The sequence below is a fragment of the Zeus faber genome, assembly GCF_960531495.2.
Source record: "Zeus faber genome assembly, chromosome: 17".
NCBI classification, from domain to species: Eukaryota; Metazoa; Chordata; class Actinopteri; order Zeiformes; family Zeidae; genus Zeus; species Zeus faber.
In genome coordinates this window covers 16,754,988-16,777,929 of record NC_137204.1, presented here as the reverse complement: position 1 = coordinate 16,777,929, position 22,942 = coordinate 16,754,988, and the positions used below count along the sequence as shown (strand labels likewise).

General features: G+C 44.8%; 1 protein-coding gene across 2 annotated transcripts in view; it reads left to right on the top strand.

The window, feature by feature from the left end:
- The first annotated feature begins 2,261 nt into the window (after positions 1-2,261).
- eng (endoglin) overlaps positions 2,262-22,942 on the top strand; it is a 38,521-nt gene continuing 17,840 nt past the window's right edge. For both annotated transcript variants that reach the window (XM_080018489.1, XM_080018490.1), the window contains exons 1-3: positions 2,262-2,396; positions 4,200-4,414; positions 16,320-16,459. In XM_080018489.1, the coding sequence (XP_079874615.1) occupies positions 4,357-4,414; positions 16,320-16,459 (198 nt within the window). In that variant the 5' untranslated portion in view covers positions 2,262-2,396; positions 4,200-4,356. The remainder of the gene's footprint in view (positions 2,397-4,199; positions 4,415-16,319; positions 16,460-22,942) is intronic.

The following is a 22,942-nucleotide window of genomic DNA, read 5'->3' as shown; positions in this document are numbered from 1 at the left end:
TTCGCTAAATTCTACACACGGCACCTTGAGGTCGTTTTAACCGCGAAATGTGTTGAGGCATGAAACGGCGCCTGTGTGTTCGCGTGCACAATCCGTATCGCAACAGAATCACTCTTTTACCCGGGAATGTCTCACCAGGAAACCCATTTAGAAAACCAGGCCTGCCTTCCCTGACGGGGGAGGCAGAGTCACTATTCCGTCCCCTCAATCACTGCAGACATCAGCAAAATTGACTTTAACCCGCATCAAAACGCTAAAGACGGCCACTTTACCGTGGTATGAAACAGAAGGCGCACGCGTTTTTCCCTCCTGGCTCTTGCCTCACTCTGGCGGTGCGCTGGCAAAAAGCCACAAAAGGCCGCCTCCTTTTGCGCGGACCGGGAGGAAACGATGTCAAACTGTGGCTTAAACCCTTTTCCTCCCTCCGCTGACGCTTGGTTGCTGGCCGAACGGTGATTCGGAGACCGAGCGGCACCAGGCGGGAACCCACGTCGACCCGCGATGACAGACGACGGCCACCGAGTGGCCGATTGTTTCCTGTTATTGAAATGCTATTGAGGCACTGGGGGCCCCGGTGACGCAAAAAAAGGGAAGCCTCACGTGCGCTCGCGGCTGGAGCAGAAAGAGGCGACACCTCGGCGGAGGGCGGCGGGGGCGACATGGGGCCGGCTCGGATGTTGTGGGGCGGCGTTCGCAAAAATCGCCGGCCGACGTCACTCGTGCGAACAAAAAAGACGAAATCTGCGCACGCTGCGTCAGATTGCGGCGACGAATAAGTGAGAAAGTCGATCGGCGCCGCTGCGTCCTTCTTATTCACCTCATCGGCTTCCTCACATTACTTCACGTTAACTGAAATTGAGGTGACGCCCCCCGCCCCCCCCCCGCAAATAAAGGCGATAGTGTATGAACTGGAAAGGCAGTGGGATTGCCAGTGATGCATTATTCAGTCAAACGCGCCGCATTTGCAACGCTTTAAGACTTTCTGCCATTAGACCAACGCGCGCGGGCCCCAGGGTGGTCGGCCCTTTCGTTTTAAGTGGTGACTGCAGACGAGAGTCCCCGTAGGGTTGCCACCGTCAACGTGGGGGAAAAAGGGGACACCTTGCCCGGTGGACACGACTCAAGTGGGGGGGGGTCCGGGGGTCGTTTATGCACCAATTTCTGCTTTCAATGCGTCAATTTCACAAGTCCTCTCTGCTGCTCTCAACATGAACGTAAAGGAAAACTCCACAGGAGAGAAGCGCAGTTGCACAAGTTGTATTAAGCGTTAAAACATCAGATTATAGACGTTTCAGCCTTCAACCCTCTTGAGATTGTCCGTGGGTTCGTCGGATCCATGACATCCGCAGTTTTGTTGTTGGACCTAGACTGCACCAGACTGCAACGCTATCATGTGACTTGTGCACGCTGTCATTCGCACAGGCGCGCGGGTTGCGGCGGTTCTTAGAAAAAATAGATAAAAAATAATAATAAAAAAAAATCCACAATAAAGGATCCGGATCAAAGTTGGACGATGACAACTGACGAGAACTGCCCCGAATACACATTTGATTCTTGTCTGTGAGGGCAGCAGATCCATGATATCCACAGATTACTGATGTCAGTTTTTCATTGACAAAAACAATAGGGCCGAATATATACATATATATATATATATATATATATATATATATATATATAGACTATATATATATATATATATATATATATATATATATATATATATATATATATATATATATATATATATATATATATAGTATATATATATATATATATATATAGTGTCTTTCACACAAAACATGCAACTCAAAGTGCTTTATATCCATATAAGACAATTAAATAGTAATAATATCGCCACGAGGACAAGCGGTATAGATAATGGATGGATGGACGGAATATCGCTGGGTTTCAACTCCCACATCTCAATATATAAAAAAGGAAAAAAGAAAAACAAAAACATAATCAGGATGTAATTATCAAGTGTCTGTTTTGCGGGGAGCACATTTTTTTTTTCTCCGTGCGACTGATGAGGGCCTATTATTAATCCAGAATTCACGGGCGGCATCTGCGAAAGTTGTGCAGAAACCTTAAAGGACGCCAGCGACATCTTTCATTTTCGACGCGCTTCCCACTGCCTTGGGCCGAAAAAATGTTCCGTTCGGCCCGAAAAACGAAACGCCGATTTGCCGTTGCCTCCCTCACGGTCAGTCCATTTTAACGGACGGATCCCGTCGGACGTGAACGCCTGGGGCTGTGTGGGAGGAGCGGAGGGATAAATCCCCGCCCGCCCCGGACCGAACCCAGAAAGTTTCAAAAGTTCCTACGCGTGAACGCCGCGTCAGCCGCCGACCGTGGATTACAAACTCGACTCTGGAGCGAATCTGCCGAGAAAAGTAAGTTGCGCTCGACTTTGTCGACTTTGTTTAATAACTTTGGTGATGAAGTCGGGATCGTGAGAGCTGCCTCGCGGAGTGAGGGAGAGAGAAGCGCGCAGTCTCACTACATGCTCGGCCAATTACTCGTTGAATGCCACAAATAAGTACCAACTCCAAACATATTCTTATTATATAGCCCGCTAAGAAAATAATAAGCAATAATAATAATATTCATCATGATCATAATAATAATGATAATAATAACAGTGGCAAAACTACAACTACTACTACTACTACTACTACTACTACTAATACTACTAATAATAATAATACATATAATAATAATAATAATAATAATAATAATCAAATGAAATGCAAGAAGTAAACAGTCTCGTACCCTGTTATTTTAGTTGATGGTTTAATTAGCAGGGCTGATTTTCTTGGAATTAGATTCCGCAAATGACTGTTACTTGATATGCATGTTAGTGTATATGATCATTTTTTGTGGTTTGGACTTTTTTTTTTAAATTACTTTTTTATCTTTGGAACGGTACGAATATATATATATATATATATATATATATATATATATATATATATATATATATATATATAGTAAATGAACCTATTGGTTTAAAGTCAGGGCTTTCTGTCATGGGAAATAACGGGAGTTCTAGTTGTCCTCTGGAAGCTGATAAACAGTTTACACTGCGCTTTCCTTGGTTTTATATGATTGGTATAACGGGACAGTCTGCCTCTTATCAGATCCCGGCATTGTGGTTTTATTTAAAGAAAAGCTTCCTGACAGTGTCCCGACCACGGTAACCCCACAATGAGCCAGAAAAACAACAGATGGCACCAGAGCCGCAAACCGCTGGAATAAACCCCTGAAACGGGAAACTTGGGGGGGAACGTTCACGTGTTCATTGATAACAAAACCCGGTGGAAGATTACTCTACTCTGCTCTGCTGCTGCTTATCTGTTTCTTTTATTTATTATTTTTTATTTTTTATTTGTTTTTTAGCAATTCCAGTAGGGGCCGTACCCAGAGCCTGGAATCAAACGGTCTGTAATCTCGGAAAAATTAAAAATAAAATTAAAATGGAGACGGCTTCTCTTCATCAGTGGTGGAGGAAGTACCTTACACTCCAGGTCAAGTACAAATAGCCGAAGTAAAAACCAATGTACTAAAAGTGAAAGCACCACCTTAACAATTATGTAAATGTATCAAAAGTAAAAGTACTTCTCATATGCAGTATTTTATAGGTGGAGTCATCAGCACCAGGATATACGCCTTATATTAATGATGGATGAATAATCACTTACTACCTCTTGTTTTGGCTTGATTTTGATATGTATATAAATCCCGATAAAAAACAAATAAAAAAAAATAAAGCATAGGTTAGAAATGCACCAGTGTAGACGGTATAACTATTTGCTTTTGAAATGTTGTGAAGCAAGAGTGCAAAGTCTCCAAAATGGAATGTACTCAATTAAGTACAGATACTTGAAAAATGTACTGAAGTGCTGTAACAGAGTTCTTTGTACTTCCTCATTTTCCACCACTGCTCACCAATCATCTGTGAAAATGATGATACAAGTCTGCGGTTAATTCCCAAATTGTTGTTACAACAGGTACATCAAAAATGAGCCAGAATGTAAAATGTGAAAAATGTACGACATCCATATACAGTACCATGTAAAAAAGCACTTATACTGCAGAAAAATCAGAGATGATTATCCATGTTACCCACGTTTAATTAAGATTGTCACTGCTCCATTTACTAAGGAACCATTCATATCCCTCCACTGACTCCCCAGCTCTGCCTCCTAGCTGACCTTTGACCCCCCGAGGGCTGGAGGTATTTGCCCGTCCAGTCCTTTAGCCACTGCTGCTCGGCCGCTGGACCAGAGCTCCTCCACCGCTGCTGGACCCAAGACCCCCGGACCGGACCTCAAGGGCCCAAACTGTAGAGAAATGGAGACCTATGCGCCGCTGTTTGCCCTGCTGCTATGGGTGCCCAGCTTGGTCGCAGGTAAGGCCGTCCATTTTTTATTTTTTTTTGGTTCGATTTCAGATTTTAAAATAGACGGCCGTCTCGCTGGGACACTTCAAAGAAACGTCATTGGGCATGTTCTCTATACGACGAGGCAGGTTACGCCATCTAAAAAATAGACATCGGTGTGTTTTGACTTTATCTGACGAGAAACAAACTGCATTTTTGTCCATTGCCTGCACGTTTGCTTGATGAGAAGATATCATTGCTTGTCTCCTGCTTTGAGTGGCAACTTATCCCTCGATGAAAGCATGGTTAATCAAATTCAACTGAAGTATTGTAAGAATATAAGAATTTATGAATATTAACTATTGTATTTGTGCGTTCTAAGGTTGCTGCTATAATTATATATTTTTGTAATGTCGACCTATGCAAGCAAATATGAAGAATAAATATGAACTGTAGTTATATTTGACTTGGTTCTGATTCGTCGCTTGTTAACGCCGTGCTGCGCTCCCTCTACTGGACACGTTTCACTGTGAGTTGGACAAGTAGCTAGTTCGTTTTTTTTCGTGCAGGCCGATCTCGCGGATGAGCTCGTGATCTCATGGACGGTGATCTCACAGATGGCCGGGCGTTTTTTTTTAAGGTTCTGTTCTGGATGAATGCCAGTTCATCCCGACGTCCCATCAGCGCGCCTTCACACGTTCACGTCTGTTGTCAAAACCCTGAAGGTGGAACGTTAAATGAAAGACACGAAGTCGCTGTCGCTCTGAGCCCTAAGGCCATGCTCCGCGCTTGTTACCGCCGGCATCCTCACCCTCCATCTCTGCAGCATCTTCACGTTTTGGGCCTTTGCACAAGGACGGTCCCCCCAGACGGCGGAGCCTCCCCGCTTTGGGCTTTTCTGGATGCTGGTTATATCTAGAGAATATGTATGTCCCATTACTGACAACTGTGCCAGTCTTTAATTATGAAAACGCCTGTTATGTACGGTGGCCTGCCAGGGTCTATCATGGTCAAGACTTGTTTCATCTCTTTCAGAGTTTGAAACACTGGTGATCGGATGCATGGAAATGCATTTGTACTTGAACGTTACCTAAAAACCGAGCCGATTCCTTCACCCTTTATTTGACTCTGCATTCTATAATAACAAATAAATGGAGTAAAAATCAAACAAACCTTCAAGTTTTCGCCCGTGTACATTTGGAGACGTGGCTCAGGCATGATGGGTTCTTCTGGTACAGTGACTTCCAACGTGACTGATGTACTGTACATGACAAAAGAAAATACGAATTTCTAATGCGCAGAAATGTCTCATGTTTCTGTTCAAATCAATCAAACCGCATTGATTTTCATCGAATTCGAGTGAATTCATGTGTGTGCCCATAACGGCGCAGGGATTGTTTTGTATTTTTATTTATTTGTAGGATCTCAATTTAGTGCTTTTAAACGTTGCCTTTTTATCTGTTGACATAAGATGCTTTTTCCTGTTATTCAGTGAAGATCACCGCCTGAGTTTTGATTCATTTCTGACTGCATGCAAAAATATGCAAATGCGCCCTCACAACATCTCCAGGCTGTGCAGGTGGCGCTCCGCTGTAAACAATAGAGAAGGCTTTTCTAAAAAGGGGGTGCAACATGTAAAAGCACTCTGGTTTTTGACAGGTCGTACGGTGGATGTGGTGCTCTGTGTAAGAATCATAACACCCCCCGGGGTAATGTTTATTATTGCAGAAGTATCATCACAACCCTTGCCTTGAGGGTGCCCACCTGTTTCAGTCGATTAGCCATGTAATTATTGGGGGAGAGCATGAGGTCTCCATGCCAGCACTAGAGGACAAGGCATGTGTGCCAAGAATTTGTCCCAATGTGGTGTGAACACAAGGCAGGATCACAAATAACTGTTTATGACATGGTGGGCCCGTTCGAGAATCGACACAAAAATCATTCCGTTTTCGGTGACGACGCTGGTTGTGTGGTCGTGTCCCTTTTCTAGCGTCGTCGTTTGCACCGAGGAACCCTGTTAAGACAAGATTAATCTTCTCCATATTGGATACCTATCGGAAGCTATGTTAATTAAGGACTCTGGTGCAGCCGTGTAGTTTATAATTTGGATGCTAAGGGGAGCTGTTTACCATTTTATGTTCTCTTTAGTAAAAAAAACATATAATACAGCTGTCTATTGCGGCGGTAATTGCCGCCTATGGCTTACTATGGTTTGTGGCGCACAAGGCCCAGACCTGGTTCCCCCTGATCGGGAAGCTGTGCGGAGCACGCTCCCTGTGGCTTCTGGTTTCCTGGTTGGAGCCCGGCGCGGTGGTGTGGTCCGCCAAGCCTCCTGCTGCACTTCCGCCCACCCCAACGTCCCTCTCCACGGGCACTAGGAAAAGTACAAAAGCGATTAGCGAGCAGCTGGAGAGGGAGGGCGGGAGGGAGGGAGGGAGGGAGGGAGGGAGGGGTACCTGAAGGCGGCTGGAGGGGGGTGTCTCAGTGGCAAAACCGATGCGAGAGGAGAGGGAGAGAGGGAAACATGACAACAATAAACGGAGGGCAGATGGTTGAAGGAACACAGACAATAGTAAGAAGAAGAGAAAACATGGACATCTGGCCAACGCTGGACCCGCATCCTCAGGAAGTCCTGAGAGAAACCGATGACGGGGAGTCAATTCTGGGGCAAAGTCAACGGGCGGAGGGCGGGGGTCGGGGTTCTGCGACGCTTCGGCGGCGCAGGTGACGAGGGTAGGAAAAGGGTGGAGGTAAATATGGACAATGCGGGGGGGGGGGGGGGGGGTGTAAAAATAATCCAATGACTAAGGGGAGGGGGGTGCTGATTAACGGGGTGAAGAGACACTAGGCACGAGGAAAGATGAGTAAGGTCACGAGGTAGAAAATGGAGGAATAGAAAGTGCAAGAGCAGGTAGGAAAGGACAGAAGGGCTTCTAGTAAATCGTGATGAGAGGAAAGCGCAGAGGCAAAACGAAACCGACAACTCGTCGAAAGCGGTGGTGTGCATCTGAACTTCTGCATTCCACAAACTTCTGGTTCTTGGGGCAGACATATTATTATATATCGTATCGTATTAGGGCCGCTACAACCTTTTTCTTATAGGGGGAGCGTTGGGTTATATTCTATATTCTATATTATAATATATATAAAAATGTTTACGGGAAAAAAACTTCGATGTACAGTAAATCTCAAAATTAAACACGTAAATGAACGACTTAAATTGGAACCATGAATTCAGATTTGATATACATGGATCTAAGCAAAAATACCTTATTTGTAGTTAGACTCCACATATATAGCGTTGTTCTAGCCATTCGCTGTTCGAGCTGTTCTGGCCACATCCAATAGCGGATCCGCCCAAAACCGACTTTATGGGAATGACGTCACACGTACTTGGCAGATGTCTTGGTGCCACACATTCCCTCTCACCGCACGGGTGTCAAACTCATATGCTTATGATGATATAATGATTTTGGGCTAAAGCCAGTATTTCCTTATTGCTAACTCCTGTTGAAAAGTATATTCATGACATAATAATCTACTGCAGGCGTGATGCCCAGCAAATGAGGTACGTTCGAGAATTACAACTTTTATCAGACTTTAATCTCGGATAATTCACGAGTTTCGTCTCCTAAATGTACGGCTTTTTTCTCTGAATAATACCCCCTTCCCTCCCCAACTACCGCTGAGAGGAAAAAAGAAAGGTATAGTGGCCCTGATAGGTCGTCGTAGGAAGTTGTTTGGCCGGGCAGCACGGAGACACAACCACTTCCTCAGCCGGATTTCTGTCTTCCTCTGGATTTCTCCCCTCCTAAATAACGTATCAATCAGTTCCTTGCGGCGTCGCCAGCTTTTCCTGTGTTTGAACACAAGGTACAGTGTTGAGAGGCGTGCCGCGATATCGTTGATTTCGACATGATATGACCATAAATCATCTGCGTTTGGCAAATGTAGCCTCTGAAGCCTATTTTGATACCTGGAATGTCGATATATTTCGGTTTTGTGTCATGCTTTGGGTGAGACAAAATCATTTTATTCTCTCTCCGAAGTGAAATTGTCTCACGGAAGCCATAAATCTAAAGCCTAGTAAGGATGATTGGACTCAGAGACAAGTGTGATCTGTACACTTCTAACTCCGACCACCATACCTCTACCACGGATGTCTGCTCATCATCGTCCCTTGGTGCCTACTACATTGTGTGAAATATCACCCAGACTGGTGATCCGGCACCGCTGAACGGCTCATTAGTAGCGGGGAAGATAAACGCCTCGTCAGCATGGCGGCCATTTGTGCCCATGCCTGCACCCTCGCTGTCTGCCGAGATAAGCCCTGGCATCACAGGCTCCTATCTCTGGGCCCCGTCTGCCAGCGATCAACCCGGGGGTCGGCCACAGTGTCAGCAATGAAAATGCACCTGTGCATAACAAGAAACGCATAGAGAGCATGCTTGTTGTTTTAAATTAATAGTTGCATTTAAATTGTGTACCTAGATCTGCATCGGATGGAGGGCTTAAAATGTCGTGTTTAACTCTTATTTGTCAATGGTCGGCCAAAATGTCGGGCTGGTCTATTTATAATGAGGGGTCCCTGTCAGGATGTTGTGGATTTCTTGAACACGACAAATCTAAAGCTATATCTCAATAACTTTTTCTCAGTATGTAGACATTGTCCAAGGGGCTGATTTAGGTGTTTATTTGAAATATTGCGCATGTTCATAATCCGCGGTGATAAAGATTATTGAATTATTTTACGGCGCTACTTGCTCATCGTTATGATTGTTGTACTGTATGCATGCGTAAGGGTTCATTATTTCTTTATTAATTGTCAGAAAGATAATTGCGATTGATTTGTCTTTTATCTGAAATCCGTGGATATTGGAACGTAGGAATTTGGGCAGACAGTGAATTTGAACGGATAAAAGCATATTGTGATGTTTCGTTACAAAAATTATCAGGCGATTGTGTAATAATTGTGACAGCTCTATTCATGAATATACTGTATGTGTGTGTGAGTGTGTGCCTGTGTGATTTTGTACAGTATGGAAGTTTGTGAGTCGACGTAAACTGAGTAAACTGACTGTTATTAAAAAACGGGCGGTTTCATGTGGAAGCGGGCAGCTTGACATTTTTTCTAATCTAGTAATATGACAACAGTATATCCCCAAGTCAAGCTTGGCGTCGCTAATCTTTTTTATACACCCAGGATTCAATAATACCATGCATGTCGAACAGCTCTCCCCGCACCTCTTTTACCTTTATCTGGATCGTAATGACATTTGGATGAATCGCTCCGTTCTCATCCTGACTGCTAAAGAACTTTCACTTTCTTAACTTTACCGAATGGATTAGGAGGAAAAAAAAAAAAAAAAAAAAAAAAAAAAGAAACCCCCCCCCCCCCCCAAAAAAAACAGAGCCTTCATTGCTATGCCGCCCTCACGCCGAAGAGCATTAATATTTTCGGGGGAGAAAACCAGCGGAGAAAAACGAGGTAATCTCCGTGGATTTCTATGAGGAGCATATGCTGCGGAAAGCTACATCAATCCTGAATGATTGGGAGCAAACACTGTGCCATAAATCTCTGATGCCTCAATCTGCCTCCGTTGCACATCGCGAGCATGACGCTTGCTAAATTAGTCTTTACTTCCAAAAGCTGCGTGGCTAATTAACACTCAAATGATTAATAGAGTCCGGCTAGTGCTCTTCCAGGACGTCTCTTCGTTTGGCAATGAATTTATCCCCCCCCCCTCCTCTCGCGTGGGTGCAGAAACTGGGAGACAACGCCGCTGATGAGGCCCTCGTCAACACGAGGGAAGAGCCATCCGCCGAAAAAACGTGACGGACACACTTGCACCCCCTAATTGATGCAGCCTGCGAGTGTAAACACCAGATTGCCGGCGAATATAACGAACAAGGGGCGCGACGCGAAACCGCCGTGTTTTATCTCCTTTTCTAATAAAGCTCCCCTTCGTCGCCGGCTGGCTTTGCCCTTTCAGCGCGGCGCTCCCTTATGATTAGCGACGGACGGCGAGCGAGTGACTGAGCGGGCGAGCGGGCCACCGGGGGCCCCTCAGCGCGCCCCCCAGATTTGTTGTTCCGTCAACTTCCGACGCCATGAAACAGCTGAGGGATGGCCCCCCCGGAGGTGTAAACGGAGTGAAGTGAAGAGGGGGCCGTCTCCGGATCCCTACTACCTCAGTGTCAAACGCAATGCTCGGTGGACGTCTGTACGCACGCAAGCACGCACACACACACACACACACACACACACACACACACAAATATGCACAAACATTCCCCGGTTCGGAGCTAATCAGCAGGGTCTTTTTTTTGTGATAGGTTTTGCAGACCTGTAGACGTACGAGCGGTAGGTGAGACAGTGAGGAAGCCGGTGTGTACTACGTAGTGTGCACTGGGTAGTGTGTACTTGTGTGTAGGGGTGAGAGGCCAGGGGACACTGTGGGCCCCTGCAGAGCACTGATAAGAGTTTGTTTACCTTCCTGTGGATGGTCAGGCCTCAGTCTACAGCTGCGGAAACGCCGGGACAATAGGTGTGTGTGTGTGTGTGTGTGTGTGTGTGTGTGTGTGTGTGCACGCGCGTGTGTGTGTGAGTGTGTGTGTGTGTGTGTGCGCATGTGTCTGTGTGCGTGTGTGTGTCTGTGTGTGTGTGTCCGTCTGTCTGTCTGTGTCTCTGTCAGTGTCTGGGTAGACCAACAAGGCCGGTTTCAGCCTTGAAGCCCTCCTTTCCCTTGCCCTCCATGTCACCCCCCGCCTCTCTCTCTCTCTCTCTCTCTCTCTCTCTCTCTCTCTCTCTCTCTCTCTCCACCACCCCTTCCCTCCTCCTTCCCCTCCTGGCTCCGTCACTCCGACCCTGGACACAAACAGTTTACCCTTCCCCGAGGGACCGGGGGAGACAGTTGGTGTTGACGCTGCTCCCTGTCGGCTGGGGTTTCCCCCCGCTGCGCCGCTGCTCTGTGCGCTCAGCTGGTGGGCCCCGCAACGAAGGCAATTACAGCATTCGCCTCATTTAAACGATCCCCAGCGCCGTGAAAGCAATCTTGCGAGCGCAAGGGCACCTTCATGAATACAACAAGTAATGACCGTGGTGTAGTTATACTAAGTCAAAGTACAAAGTAGGGGTGGAAGATTTTGATTTTTTTTTTTTTTCAGGAGCAATGATTGACAGAGATTTGATGGATGCATCGGCCATTTGGAAGAGTGAAATATGAGTCTGGTTGAATTATGGAGTGTCCCATTTCAGCAGAGCGGGACCAGTACTTATACAGTATACACTGAATATATATATAGAATACACCGCGTTCCAAATTATTATGCAAATGATATTTTTCTCTGATTTTCCTAAATAGTCGACGCAAATGACAGTCAGTATAATTTTCAAGTCATCGACCGTGAGGGTATAATTCGTTATTGAACCAAACCTCCCAATGAAAACAGTATTTTTCCCAAAAATAAAAAACTCAAAATGTTCCAAATTATTATGCACAACAGAGTTTCAAAACATTTTATAGGTTGTAAAGAACTGAAAATGGTCATTTGTTGAATTTGCAGCATTAGGAGGTCATATTGACTGAAATCAAAAGCTATTTCAATCAAAAACATCTTTACAGGCCAAGTTACATGTTGACATAGGACCCTTCTTTGAAATCACCTTCACAATCCTTGCATCCATCGAACTTGTGAGTTTTTGGAGAGTTTCTGCTTGAATTTCTTTGCAGGACGTCAGAACAGCCTCCCAGAGCTGCTGTTTTGATGCCAACTGCCTCCCACCCTCATAGATCTTTTGCTTGAGGATGCTCCAAAGGTTCTCAATAGGGTTGAGGTCAGGGGAGGATGGGGGCCACAACATGAGTTTCTCTCCTCTTATGCCCATAGCAGCCAATGACACAGAGGTATTCTTTGCAGCATGAGATGGTGCATTGTCAGGCATGAAGATGATTTTACTACGGAAGGCACGGTTCTTCTTTTTGTACCATGGAAGAAAGTGGTCAGTCAGAAACTCTATATACTTTGCCGAGGTCATTTTCACACCTTCGGGGACCCTAAAGGGGCCTACCAGCTCTCTCCCCATGATTCCGGCCCAAAACGTGACTCCACCACCTCCTCGCTGATGTGGCAGCCTTGTTGGGACATGGTGGCCATCCACCAACCATCCACTTCTCCATCCATCTGCACCATCCAGGGTTGCACGGCACTCATCAGTATACAAGACTGTTTGAAAATGAGTCTTCATGTATTTCGGGGCCCACTGCAACCGTTTCTGCTTGTGAGCATTGGTTAGGGGGGGGCCCAATAGTAGGTTTATGCAGAACTGCAAGCCTCTGGAGGATCCTACACCTTGAGGTTCGCGGGACTCCAGAGGCACCAGCAGCTTCAAATACCTGTTCGCTGCTTTGTAATGGCATTTTAGCAGCTGCTCTCTTGATCCCATGAATTTGTCTGACAGAAACCTTCCTCATTCTGCCTTTATCTGCACCAACCCATCTGTGCTCTGAATCAGCAACAAATCTCTTCACAGTGCGATGATCACGCTTAACTTTTCGCGAAATATCTAATGTTTTCATACCTTGTCCAAGGCATTGCACTATTTGAGGCTTTTCGGCAGCAGAGGGATCCTTTTTCGTTCCCATGTTGCTTGAAACCTGTGGCCTGCTTAATAATGTGGAACGTCCTTCTTAAGTCGTTTTCCTTTAATTGGGCTCACCTGGCAAACTAATTATCACAGGTGTCTGAGATTGATTTCAGTGATTTCAGTGAGACACAATCCCATCCATGATTTTAATTGAAAAACAAAAAATGAAATGTTTATGACACTTAAATCCAATTTGCATAGTAATTTGTATATATATAAATGCGATAATACAAGGAATTATCCATCACGACCACACAGCTTGTGATACACGCGTATGACATGGATTATTACATGTCATTATTATGTTTGCAATTTCAAAGAGTACTGACAACCATATTTAGATCTTGAAGTAAATTTAGCTTTCTAAATAGATGGAGCGTTATCTTAACACACGGTATAACAAAGCTTTACTGGGCATACCCTCAGAATCACATATTTCTTATATTTTTACTCCCATGTTCATGACCAAACCAAGGTTGCCTTTCCTCCTATTTTCGCCTCCCGGTTTATCAATGTGAAGTTGCAAAGTGCAAGGTCCCGGCATGAAATGATGAAATGGGGGAGTGAAATATGGCTTTCATATCCATCAATATAAGAGAGGCACGGGGGGCGGGGGTATTCAGAATCGGTGGGGAGGTCTGACCTTATTAACCGTCAACGCCGTATGAGGCATCGCGGTCGCCGTCGCTTTCTATACCAGGTGCAACCCCGGTCCAGATCCTTAACGGATACAACTCACGTCTCCCCGCCCGAATAGGACCTTCGTGGAAATCGCTAAGAGCCCTAAACATTTCTTCTCATGAGATGGGAAATGGAAGGAGTCTGATAAAAATAGATAAAGAGGAGAGAGGGAATACAGCCGAGCGTCTATACCTCATTTACCAGCAAACCGCTTAGTGGGCCCGCTGGCATTTCCGGGGTCAGGAGGGCAGAGGGAATGTGGTTTATATTCTTTGGTCACTGGTAAATGGGACACCGGTGACAAATATGCATGCAAATAAGTGTGACAGGCATGCCCTTGCAACACACACACACACACGCAGACACACATACACACACACACACACTTAACCATTATGTGTGATTTACACAAGGTTCTCCCCAGCAGCTGTCACAGGAAAATGAGTGGGCGCTATCTTTATGATGTGGCTACGCCGCGGCAGACATTACCATACAGGGCCAGAATAACAGGAAACCAGCCTGGACCATCGTGGGAGGAACAAAAAAAAAAAAAGGGGGAGCGGGGTGAGGAGAGGAGCATGTCTCCGTGTCTCGGAAAAAAACCCAGGGTTGAGGAAATAAGCGGTGAACGGACAAAAGAAAAATGGAATGGTGATGATGTATTTATCCATTTGTAACCCTTATTGTGTCCCATCTGCACTCATCGTACCATCTCCCTCCCTCCCTCCCTCCCTCCCTCCCTGTTCGTGACGCAGCCTCAGGCCGGCCCTGAGTGGCCGATCTAAATAAGGCGTATCCTGTTGACCTTACAAACGTTGTCATTTCCTGTTGACCCTCTCCTATTCCTCTTCTCTTTCCCCATCTCGGCGGTTTCTCTCTGAGGGATTATTCCTTGATGTTGAACAAAAAGAGAAGGAGAAAAAAAAAAAAAAAAAAAAAAAAAAAAGCCTTTGTTGGCGGACCTTTTCGCACGCGCGTGAAAATCACTTGGAATTTTCCACTTACGAAACATGGACTTTCTTTTCTGGAGATGGTTAACAATGCTTGGAGCGAAGCGGAGAGCTCCGGTTTTAATCGTCTTTTTTTTACTTATTTTTTTATTATTCCTTATGTGCCATCTATAGAGTGATTGCAGTTCCAAATGACCGTGACAGACGGTGCCTCGATTCGGGGTGAAGGGACCAGATAGCATCAGCGTTTCCATCCGCGCTAGGTGTTTATGTGCGTGTAACATTCGGCTCAGATGTGTCCGTCTTGGGTGCAGCTCAAAGTAGTTCCTGACGCTGATTTCTATCAGAATCCAATCTCCCAGCGTCGGGAGACAGACAGTCTGAGCGTCGTCGGCTCGGTGCGGGGGCCGGGCCCCGTCCAGATCAGAGGCCCCGGAGCCCTCCGAGTTCCAGCGGTGACGCCACTGTGTTCAGATAAAGCCCCAATCACAGCTTTTCATCTCTCATCAACACGGGCGGGAGGGAGGGGGGGGCCCCCGAGCCGAGGCCGCCGATTGGGTAGGAAGCCGGGGCCCGAGGCCGAGGGCTTCCTGACGCCGGAGGACGCTCATTGGCGGAGGATACGTGGTGTATAAAAACCAACCGGGGGGGCACACGTTTTCCTTTCGTTGCCGCGAGAGAGAAGGAGCACCAGTGAGCTGAGTGGAACATCACACGTGCTGTGGTCGGAAGATCGGCGCATTGCTGTGCAGACAATTAATAAAAAAATAGGCAAAAGAAGAACAAAAGACCGCCAAATATACAAAGAAAATGGCCAAATATACAGAATACACAAATAGTGAGTTGATGCACAGGTTAAGTAAAGTTAGGATAAGCTAAGTTTAAAGCTGCCAGCGTGGCTGTGGGTATAAAATATAAATATAGATGGATATACTCTTTGGGATGGAAAAATGTGTATTCAATAATATATTATATATATATATATATATATAATATTAGGTATAAGTTATTACTATTTTATTATATTTTTTTTACAATGCCTACTGTATGCTTATTACAGTGTGTTACACTATTACAATATATTGCGGTTCTCTCACATTTGAGGTCTGCATGCACATATGAGTTATATTGCATTGACTGTATTGTACAGGTAGGATTTGTTTCCTTATTGTAGAATACTATCCAGGCAAATTGGCACGCACGCACACACACACACACACACACACACACACACACACACACACACACACACACACACACACACACACACACATATACTGTACCTAGCACTATCTCAGATATCAGGCATTTATGGGCAGCCATGAGAATGGCATTTCTATGAGAGCCATAAAAAGCAGCCTCCATAACATGTTCTATTATATAGAGCAGCCATCCCCAAACTTAACAACAAGAGAAACGGGGGAACGGGGACGTGGAGGGAAGATTTCCTGGTGTATACGGGGAACTTGTTAAAAACAGCAGCCATTACCGATATTCGAACACCCGCTGCGTTTCAGCCATGATAAACAATTCTGGGATCGTTTTGGGGTATTTTAACCCCAAAGCCCTCTAAGTAGTACTATGTTTAATGGAGCTGCATGCATCTCCACTTACTGCATTCCATTGAAACATGTTGATTTTGCTGTTTTTCTCGCAGCGTCCCGGCAGACGTGCGACCCGGAGGTGTCGCTTAACCCCTGGGTCCAGGTGAAGGAGATGGGTCTGGGCTGTTGGACCAGCTTCCTGAGAGACGACTTGGTGGAAGTTCACATCGTAAACATACAGTTCTCCCCCAATGTGAGTCAAAAGAAATGTGACGCTCATATCGGTGCATTAAGGACACATGTGCATGTCACCAAGTAATATGTGAAGTAGAGCTGCAAATCACGAGTATTTCCATTATCGGTCTGTGCATTATTTCCTCGATTAGTCGATTAGTCGTTTTGTCTAGAAAATGTCAGAAAATGCTGAAAAAAGTCGATCACGGTTTCCCAACGTCCTCAAATGTCTTGTTTTGTCCACAACCCAAAGATATTCGGTTTACTGTCACACAGGACGGAAGAAACCAGAAAATATTTACATTTAAAAAGCTGGAATCAGAGAATTTGGAAATCGCCTTCTTAAAAATTGACTCAGAACGATTAAATTGATTATCAAAATAGTTGGCGATGAATTTCAGAGTTGGCAACTTATCGATTAATCGACTAATCGTTGCAGCTCCAATACGAAGTCACATAGTCCAAAAGCAGTACCAAGTCAAGTGTTCCCGATGGTTTGACATTCGGAAGAACTGAACTTGAGGTGCAGCCGTGGTCCCGTTGGGGATGGAACTCCAACGCCTGGGATCAATGTGCCATCGCCGCCAAAACACCAAACACCATCATGGAGTAAATAAAAACTTGTCGGACATTACTGGGTGAAATTGCTTCCAGATGACTTGCGAGGCAGCAGGGGGGTTGGCAGCTCGACGTAGCCTGTGTAAACACAAGGGACAGGGCTCATGTTCTGCCGCGGCGTTGCTTAACCATTAGCACATGGCAGACGCACTCATCCCTCGTTCACACGCTGCTCTCTGGATGCTGCTTCCTGCTCCTCTTCCTCTTTCTATCTGAGCTTTTCAGGCCACTGGAATGCCTTTGGGCTCGATCTTTCTCGCTCTCTTTCTTTCTTTCTTTATTTCTTTCTTTCTTTTTTTTCTTGCTTTATTTCTGCAGTTTTCAGGCTACTGAAATTCTGTTGACATGGTATTGGGCTGGATCTTTTAGATCTTTTAGGCTAGATTTCTTTCTCTCTTTCTGTTTCTATCTGTGGTCCTCGGGGTGCTATCTATCTATCTATCTATCCATCTATCTATCCATCTATCTATCTATCTATCTATCTATCTATCTATCTATCTATCTGTCTGTCTGTCTGTCTGTGTCTGTCTGTCTGTCTGTCTGTCTGTCTGTCTGTCTGTCTGTCTGTCTGTCTGTCTGTCTGTCTGTCTGTCTATCTATCTATCTATCTATCTATCTATCTATCTATCTATCTATCTATCTATCTATCTATCTATCTATCTATCTGTCTGTCTGTCTGTCTGTCTGTCTGTCTGTCTGTCTGTCTGTCTGTCTGTCTATCTATCTATCTATCTATCTATCTATCTATCTATCTATCTATCTATCTATCTATCTATCTATCTATCTGTAGCAGCAGAGTAGTGCTACATATTCTCAAACTCTGTACTTTGCTGTGCCAGACTCCATTTTTCACTGTCTGAGGTTGTCTGCTCAGTGAACATTAGTCATTTCTTTATCACTGCTCTCTGGCTTCACTGTCTCCGGCTTGTTTCTGTAGTTTGTGTTTTATCTTTTTTTTTTACATTGCTCTTAAGTAAAACAAGTTTCTCACAGTTTTTGCCCTTTTTCAGTCCACTGGTCTGTCTTTCCTTGTCTATTTTGGGTGAGAACGGGGATGAGAGTAGGAAGGCTTGGATTTTGGGAGAGAGAATTGGTATGGCGTGTGCATCGGCATATACATATATATCATCACTATAGTATTAGTATACTGTATCGTATCTTGATCTAAAACAGAACATAATTGAATAATAACGGCAGAATAATGTCCTCTTACCTCTCAAAGAGGTCCTTCATGGATAAGAGAGATTTGACATCTGTGTCAAGTTCTACACTGAGCTTCTGAATAATCAATAATTTAATTTTGATTGTGATAGGGGAAGTGGGGATTGTGGCGTGAATTCTATTGACACAGAATGATATGAATTATATTTTAGATTTCAGTGCATATTATAGTTACGTACACAGTACATATTACAGTTAATGGCTTTAGGAAGGTCGGTACTTTAAATCTACACATAATATATATATAATTACATAATGCTTTTATATATATGCATTTACAGACTCAACATTACGGGATTAACATTATGTAAGGAGATGATTCTGGCAGCATTTCCGTTAGAGTGATAAGTATCATCAATGTCAATATACTGAGATTGATGAATATCGTCGATATCAATATAAACCGGATTGTAAAATTAGATCAAATTTTATGACATAAAAAAAAGAGCTGACAAAAGATTGTAGCCTTCAAATGACATTTTGCCCTTCTTCAATCTTGAGAAGGGAAAAACAAACCTCTCGAAACTCTTGAATTTCATTTGGCCTGAAAGGGAAAAACATGCACGTTCCATTTTGAGTTCAAATCATACGAGGGCAGATTTTCTATGTAATTTCCAAAAGACTGAGTCAGATTAAGTTTCCTCTGTGATACATGGGAGCAATCTGACGCTATGTTGAGCAAGCATATCCAGTTCCCCTCTGGGACTATTACTGGATGCCTTTTTTTTTGGGAGGCGGGGGGGGGGGGTCAAGGGGGGGTCATCACATTTCTCCACACAAACCTATCTGCCCTGCTCTGCGTCTGTTTGAGGCAGAGCACGGATGTCAGATGCGGAGCGGAGGTTTTTCCCTCTTTCTCTTGTAAACACACGAGTGGAGGAATGTCTCCATCTCCTGCCAGACTGTCCAGTTGGACGGGGGCGGCGGGTGGGTGGGGTTGTCATGATGGCTCCATCGCTCTGACGTCCCCTTCCTCTTTTCATCCCTTTCTCCCACATCCCTTTGTGTTCCGCTCAGATTTAAAGCCCCCCTCGGTGACATTTGACTCTCACCTGCATGAATTTTGTGTTTCGTGGAAAACACTGATTATTTCTCCCGCCGTCCCAAAACAAAAGCAGGCACGCGACCCCCCGCCGGGGCCTCGACCCTTCCATCCCACATCCTACTCCTCCTGGTTCACAACCCGACCGTGATTCATATTCATAGGAAAGGGTGGAATCCACGGGGGAAAGGTACCCTGTCTGTCACCCTCGCCGTGGCAGCTCCATTTTCACAGCCGAGAGAGAGAGAGAGAGAGAGAGAGAGAGAGAGAGAGAGAGAGAGACAGAGGGGAGGGGGGGGGGAGGAGGAGGGCAGAAGAGAGGGAGGAAGAGTGGAGTCACCAGGCTGCGAGGAAAGGAAGAATGACAGGGAGGTGCTGCTGGCCCGCCGGTCCATTGATGTCACCCGTTGGCATCTGCGGCGAGGGCCCTGGCAGCGGGCCGGACCACCGGAGCCGACTGGACTTAGAGGAGGGAGACAAAAGAATAACTGGAAACTGCATCAGCGGAGGCCCTTGAAAGGAAAAAATAAAAAAATAATTATGCTCTACCCAAAAAAAAAAAAAAAACTCAGAAGAAGAAAACAATTGTATCTTGAAAGCACAGGAACAGAAGCAAGGGCGAGTGATCGCGGTTAGCGGCGCTCGTATTTCATTGTTCAAACCAAAGCGCTGGAGTCACATCGTGGAGAGAGAGAGAGGGAGAGGGAGAGAGAGAGAGAGAGAGCGAGAGAGAGAGAGAGAGAGAGAGAGAGAGCGAGAGAGAGAGAGAGAGAGAGAGAGAGCGAGAGAGAGAGAGAGAGAGAGAGAGAGAGAGAGAGAGAGAGAGAGAGTGAACGAGGCACAGACATTTGGATTGAGGTGGAGTAAAGGACAGAGAAAAGGAGCCCTGAGTGCACCACTGCTTCCCTTTATATAAATATATATAAGCAACAAAAAGGGAATATATATATATATATATATATATATATATATATATATATATATATATATATGTATGCATATATATGTATGCATATATATGTATGTATGTGTTCCTTACTATGTTCTGCATTCGTTTTTTTGTTGCTTTCCTGTGAAATTGTTTCATACACACACCCACACACACCTACGTGCACTCTTAAATACAAAAGCAACTCCCATGCATCCAGACATGAACACACCCATGCGCATGCATTCATGCATGTGCACATGTTGTTTTGCACACAGACCCTGTTCCACGCTGCCATTGTTCAGCATCCACTGGCCTGCACCAGCCCACTCGCATCCTGGTGTTTTAGTCTGCAAAGGAAGAAAACCCCAGGACATAACAGGGATTTATTTTATTTTCCACTTCCTGCCAATAGGCTTTGACAATTTCCCTTGGAAAGACTAATTAGGAAGGGGTTTTAATTTTGGCACCGGCGAAGCTGGGGACCGAATGGAGTGTACTATGTAATGAAAATGGACATTGCAGGAATTCAGAGAATCAAAGATATTTCTGGTTTTCCATTTTAATTTGAAGCATGAGGTGAAGTCTTTCAAGTGAGGAGAGAAAATAAACATGAAACAAATTCCAAGACATGCAGCCCATCACGTTGTACCAATATTTGTTTGTTTGGATTTACACACTCCCGGTGCCAAATGTTGGATTCCCTGCCGCGTTTTTATCCCATTTACTCTTGGGAGGCTTCTCTGGTATGTCTATAAGGGTCTGTGCACGCCCGGGTATGTTCATGTTAATGTCTGATGCTTCTACATGTGTCCACGTTCATGTTGGTCTCTGCCATTCAGTGTGATTAGCGTTTCCATCGCTCCCGTTTCCGCCTTGTGCTGTTACAGTAATTGGCCAGGTGGTGCCTTGTGTTAGTTGGAGGTCTCCTAAGGCTCAGAGGAGAACAGAACAATTTCTGTTCTCCTCTGACTTGAGCTCATTATACTCCTCTTAGATCGCACACTGTTACCAGCATATAGCAACAAAACAAATTTAATAACGGGGGATTCACACGGCTGCTGAATCAGACCACTTCCAGATAAGAGAGCAATTAGGGATATAATCGAATAAAGTGTAAGGCACTGGAAGGTGTCACAGAAAAGATTATCTGTGGCAAGAGTTAATTGCACATGCATGTGTGTCTTTGGATGACTTCCTTCCATTTCAGGCTTTCCAAAATCATTTTCTCTATTGTTGATTTTGAATACTGGTTGATTGTGTGTGTGTGTGTGTGTGTGTGTGTGTGTGTGTGTGTGTGTGTGTGTGTGTGTGTGTGTGTGTGTGTGTGTGTGTGTGTGTGTGTGTGTGTGTGTGTGTGTGTGTGTGTGTGTGTGTGTGCATATTTCTGTGTGTTTGGCGGTAGTTAGTGCCAAGATCCAGGTTAGGCTTTTTTCAAGCCCAGGTCAGTGCCTTACATTACATACAGTATAAGTGGCTAAAATCCCAAAATAATAAATAATAATCATAATGATAAAAACGAATAAAATTATGATAGGGCATTATAGAGTGGTTATTTTAAAGGGAACTACCACAATGGTAGTGAACATCTAAATGTATCATATCATAGGGGACATTTTAATGCATCTTAGTTACATTTCATATACTTAGAATATAGGGAGTGGACAGTGAGAAGAGCTCCTCCGATAAAACTGTAAGATAGTAGAATATATTTGGTTTTGCGTAATTGGATTGAGAAACAGAGAGATGTTTTTTGGGGGGATGGGGGGGTTCTCTGTGAGGTCCTGCCAGGAAGCCCTGTTCACCCAGCAGCCGCCTCAAACCAAAACACAGACCTGTAGTGGATTTGGATAAGCCGTTCTACCATACCGTCAGCCAAGTCACACAGTAGGGGGAAGGTTCAGTCTCCGCCCTGCCGCACACATATTGGATTGGGTTTTACGATGAAGTTGGATCCATTTCCAAGTGGGACTCTCGTTCATCGAGGGAATGGCCTGTTTACTCCTTATCCACTTGCTTACAAGTGGGAAGCAGCCAGCTCCTGCTGTTGAACAGGAACAACGTCTTGGGTGTTGGGTTTAGCGTCTGTGTTTTTCGGTCAAATTGATTAGACTTTGCTCAGCGATTACTACAGGAATGGTTCCACAATGCAGGTGGGTAGAAGTGGTTGCAGGATATCAACGTTTGCATTGCTTCTTAAGAGGAAGGATTTCAACCCGTGTAATACTTTGTTGGGCGTGGCTACCAAAATGAAGGGAGGCATGGACTCCTCACAGTATTTGCAACGGATTATTATTTAAAGTCGCTAATCAAGAGGGAAATCTCCAAAAGTTAGAATAAAAATGCGTTGTGGGAGAGATCTGTAATCTGTATTGCTTGAAAAGGAAATATTTCTCGACTTGCCAATCGCCAGTAGTCGTGCCAGTGGACATAGATAACAATCTTGTGCTGCAGACCTTTTAGTACCAAAATCAATACAAGTCTGCTGAAGTGTGGAGGCTTACGACCTTTTCGAGTGTGGTCAGGTGGAACAATTTGGAACCGAGTTCTGTCCTCTGGATTTTTTCACCTGACCATACAACAAAAAGTCAATTCAGCGCCCATCAACACTACAGTAGATCTTCCGTTGCTGTTGTTCACGTGGAACTCCTCGGGAAATAAAGCTACGATAAAGAACAAGAAAACATTTTATT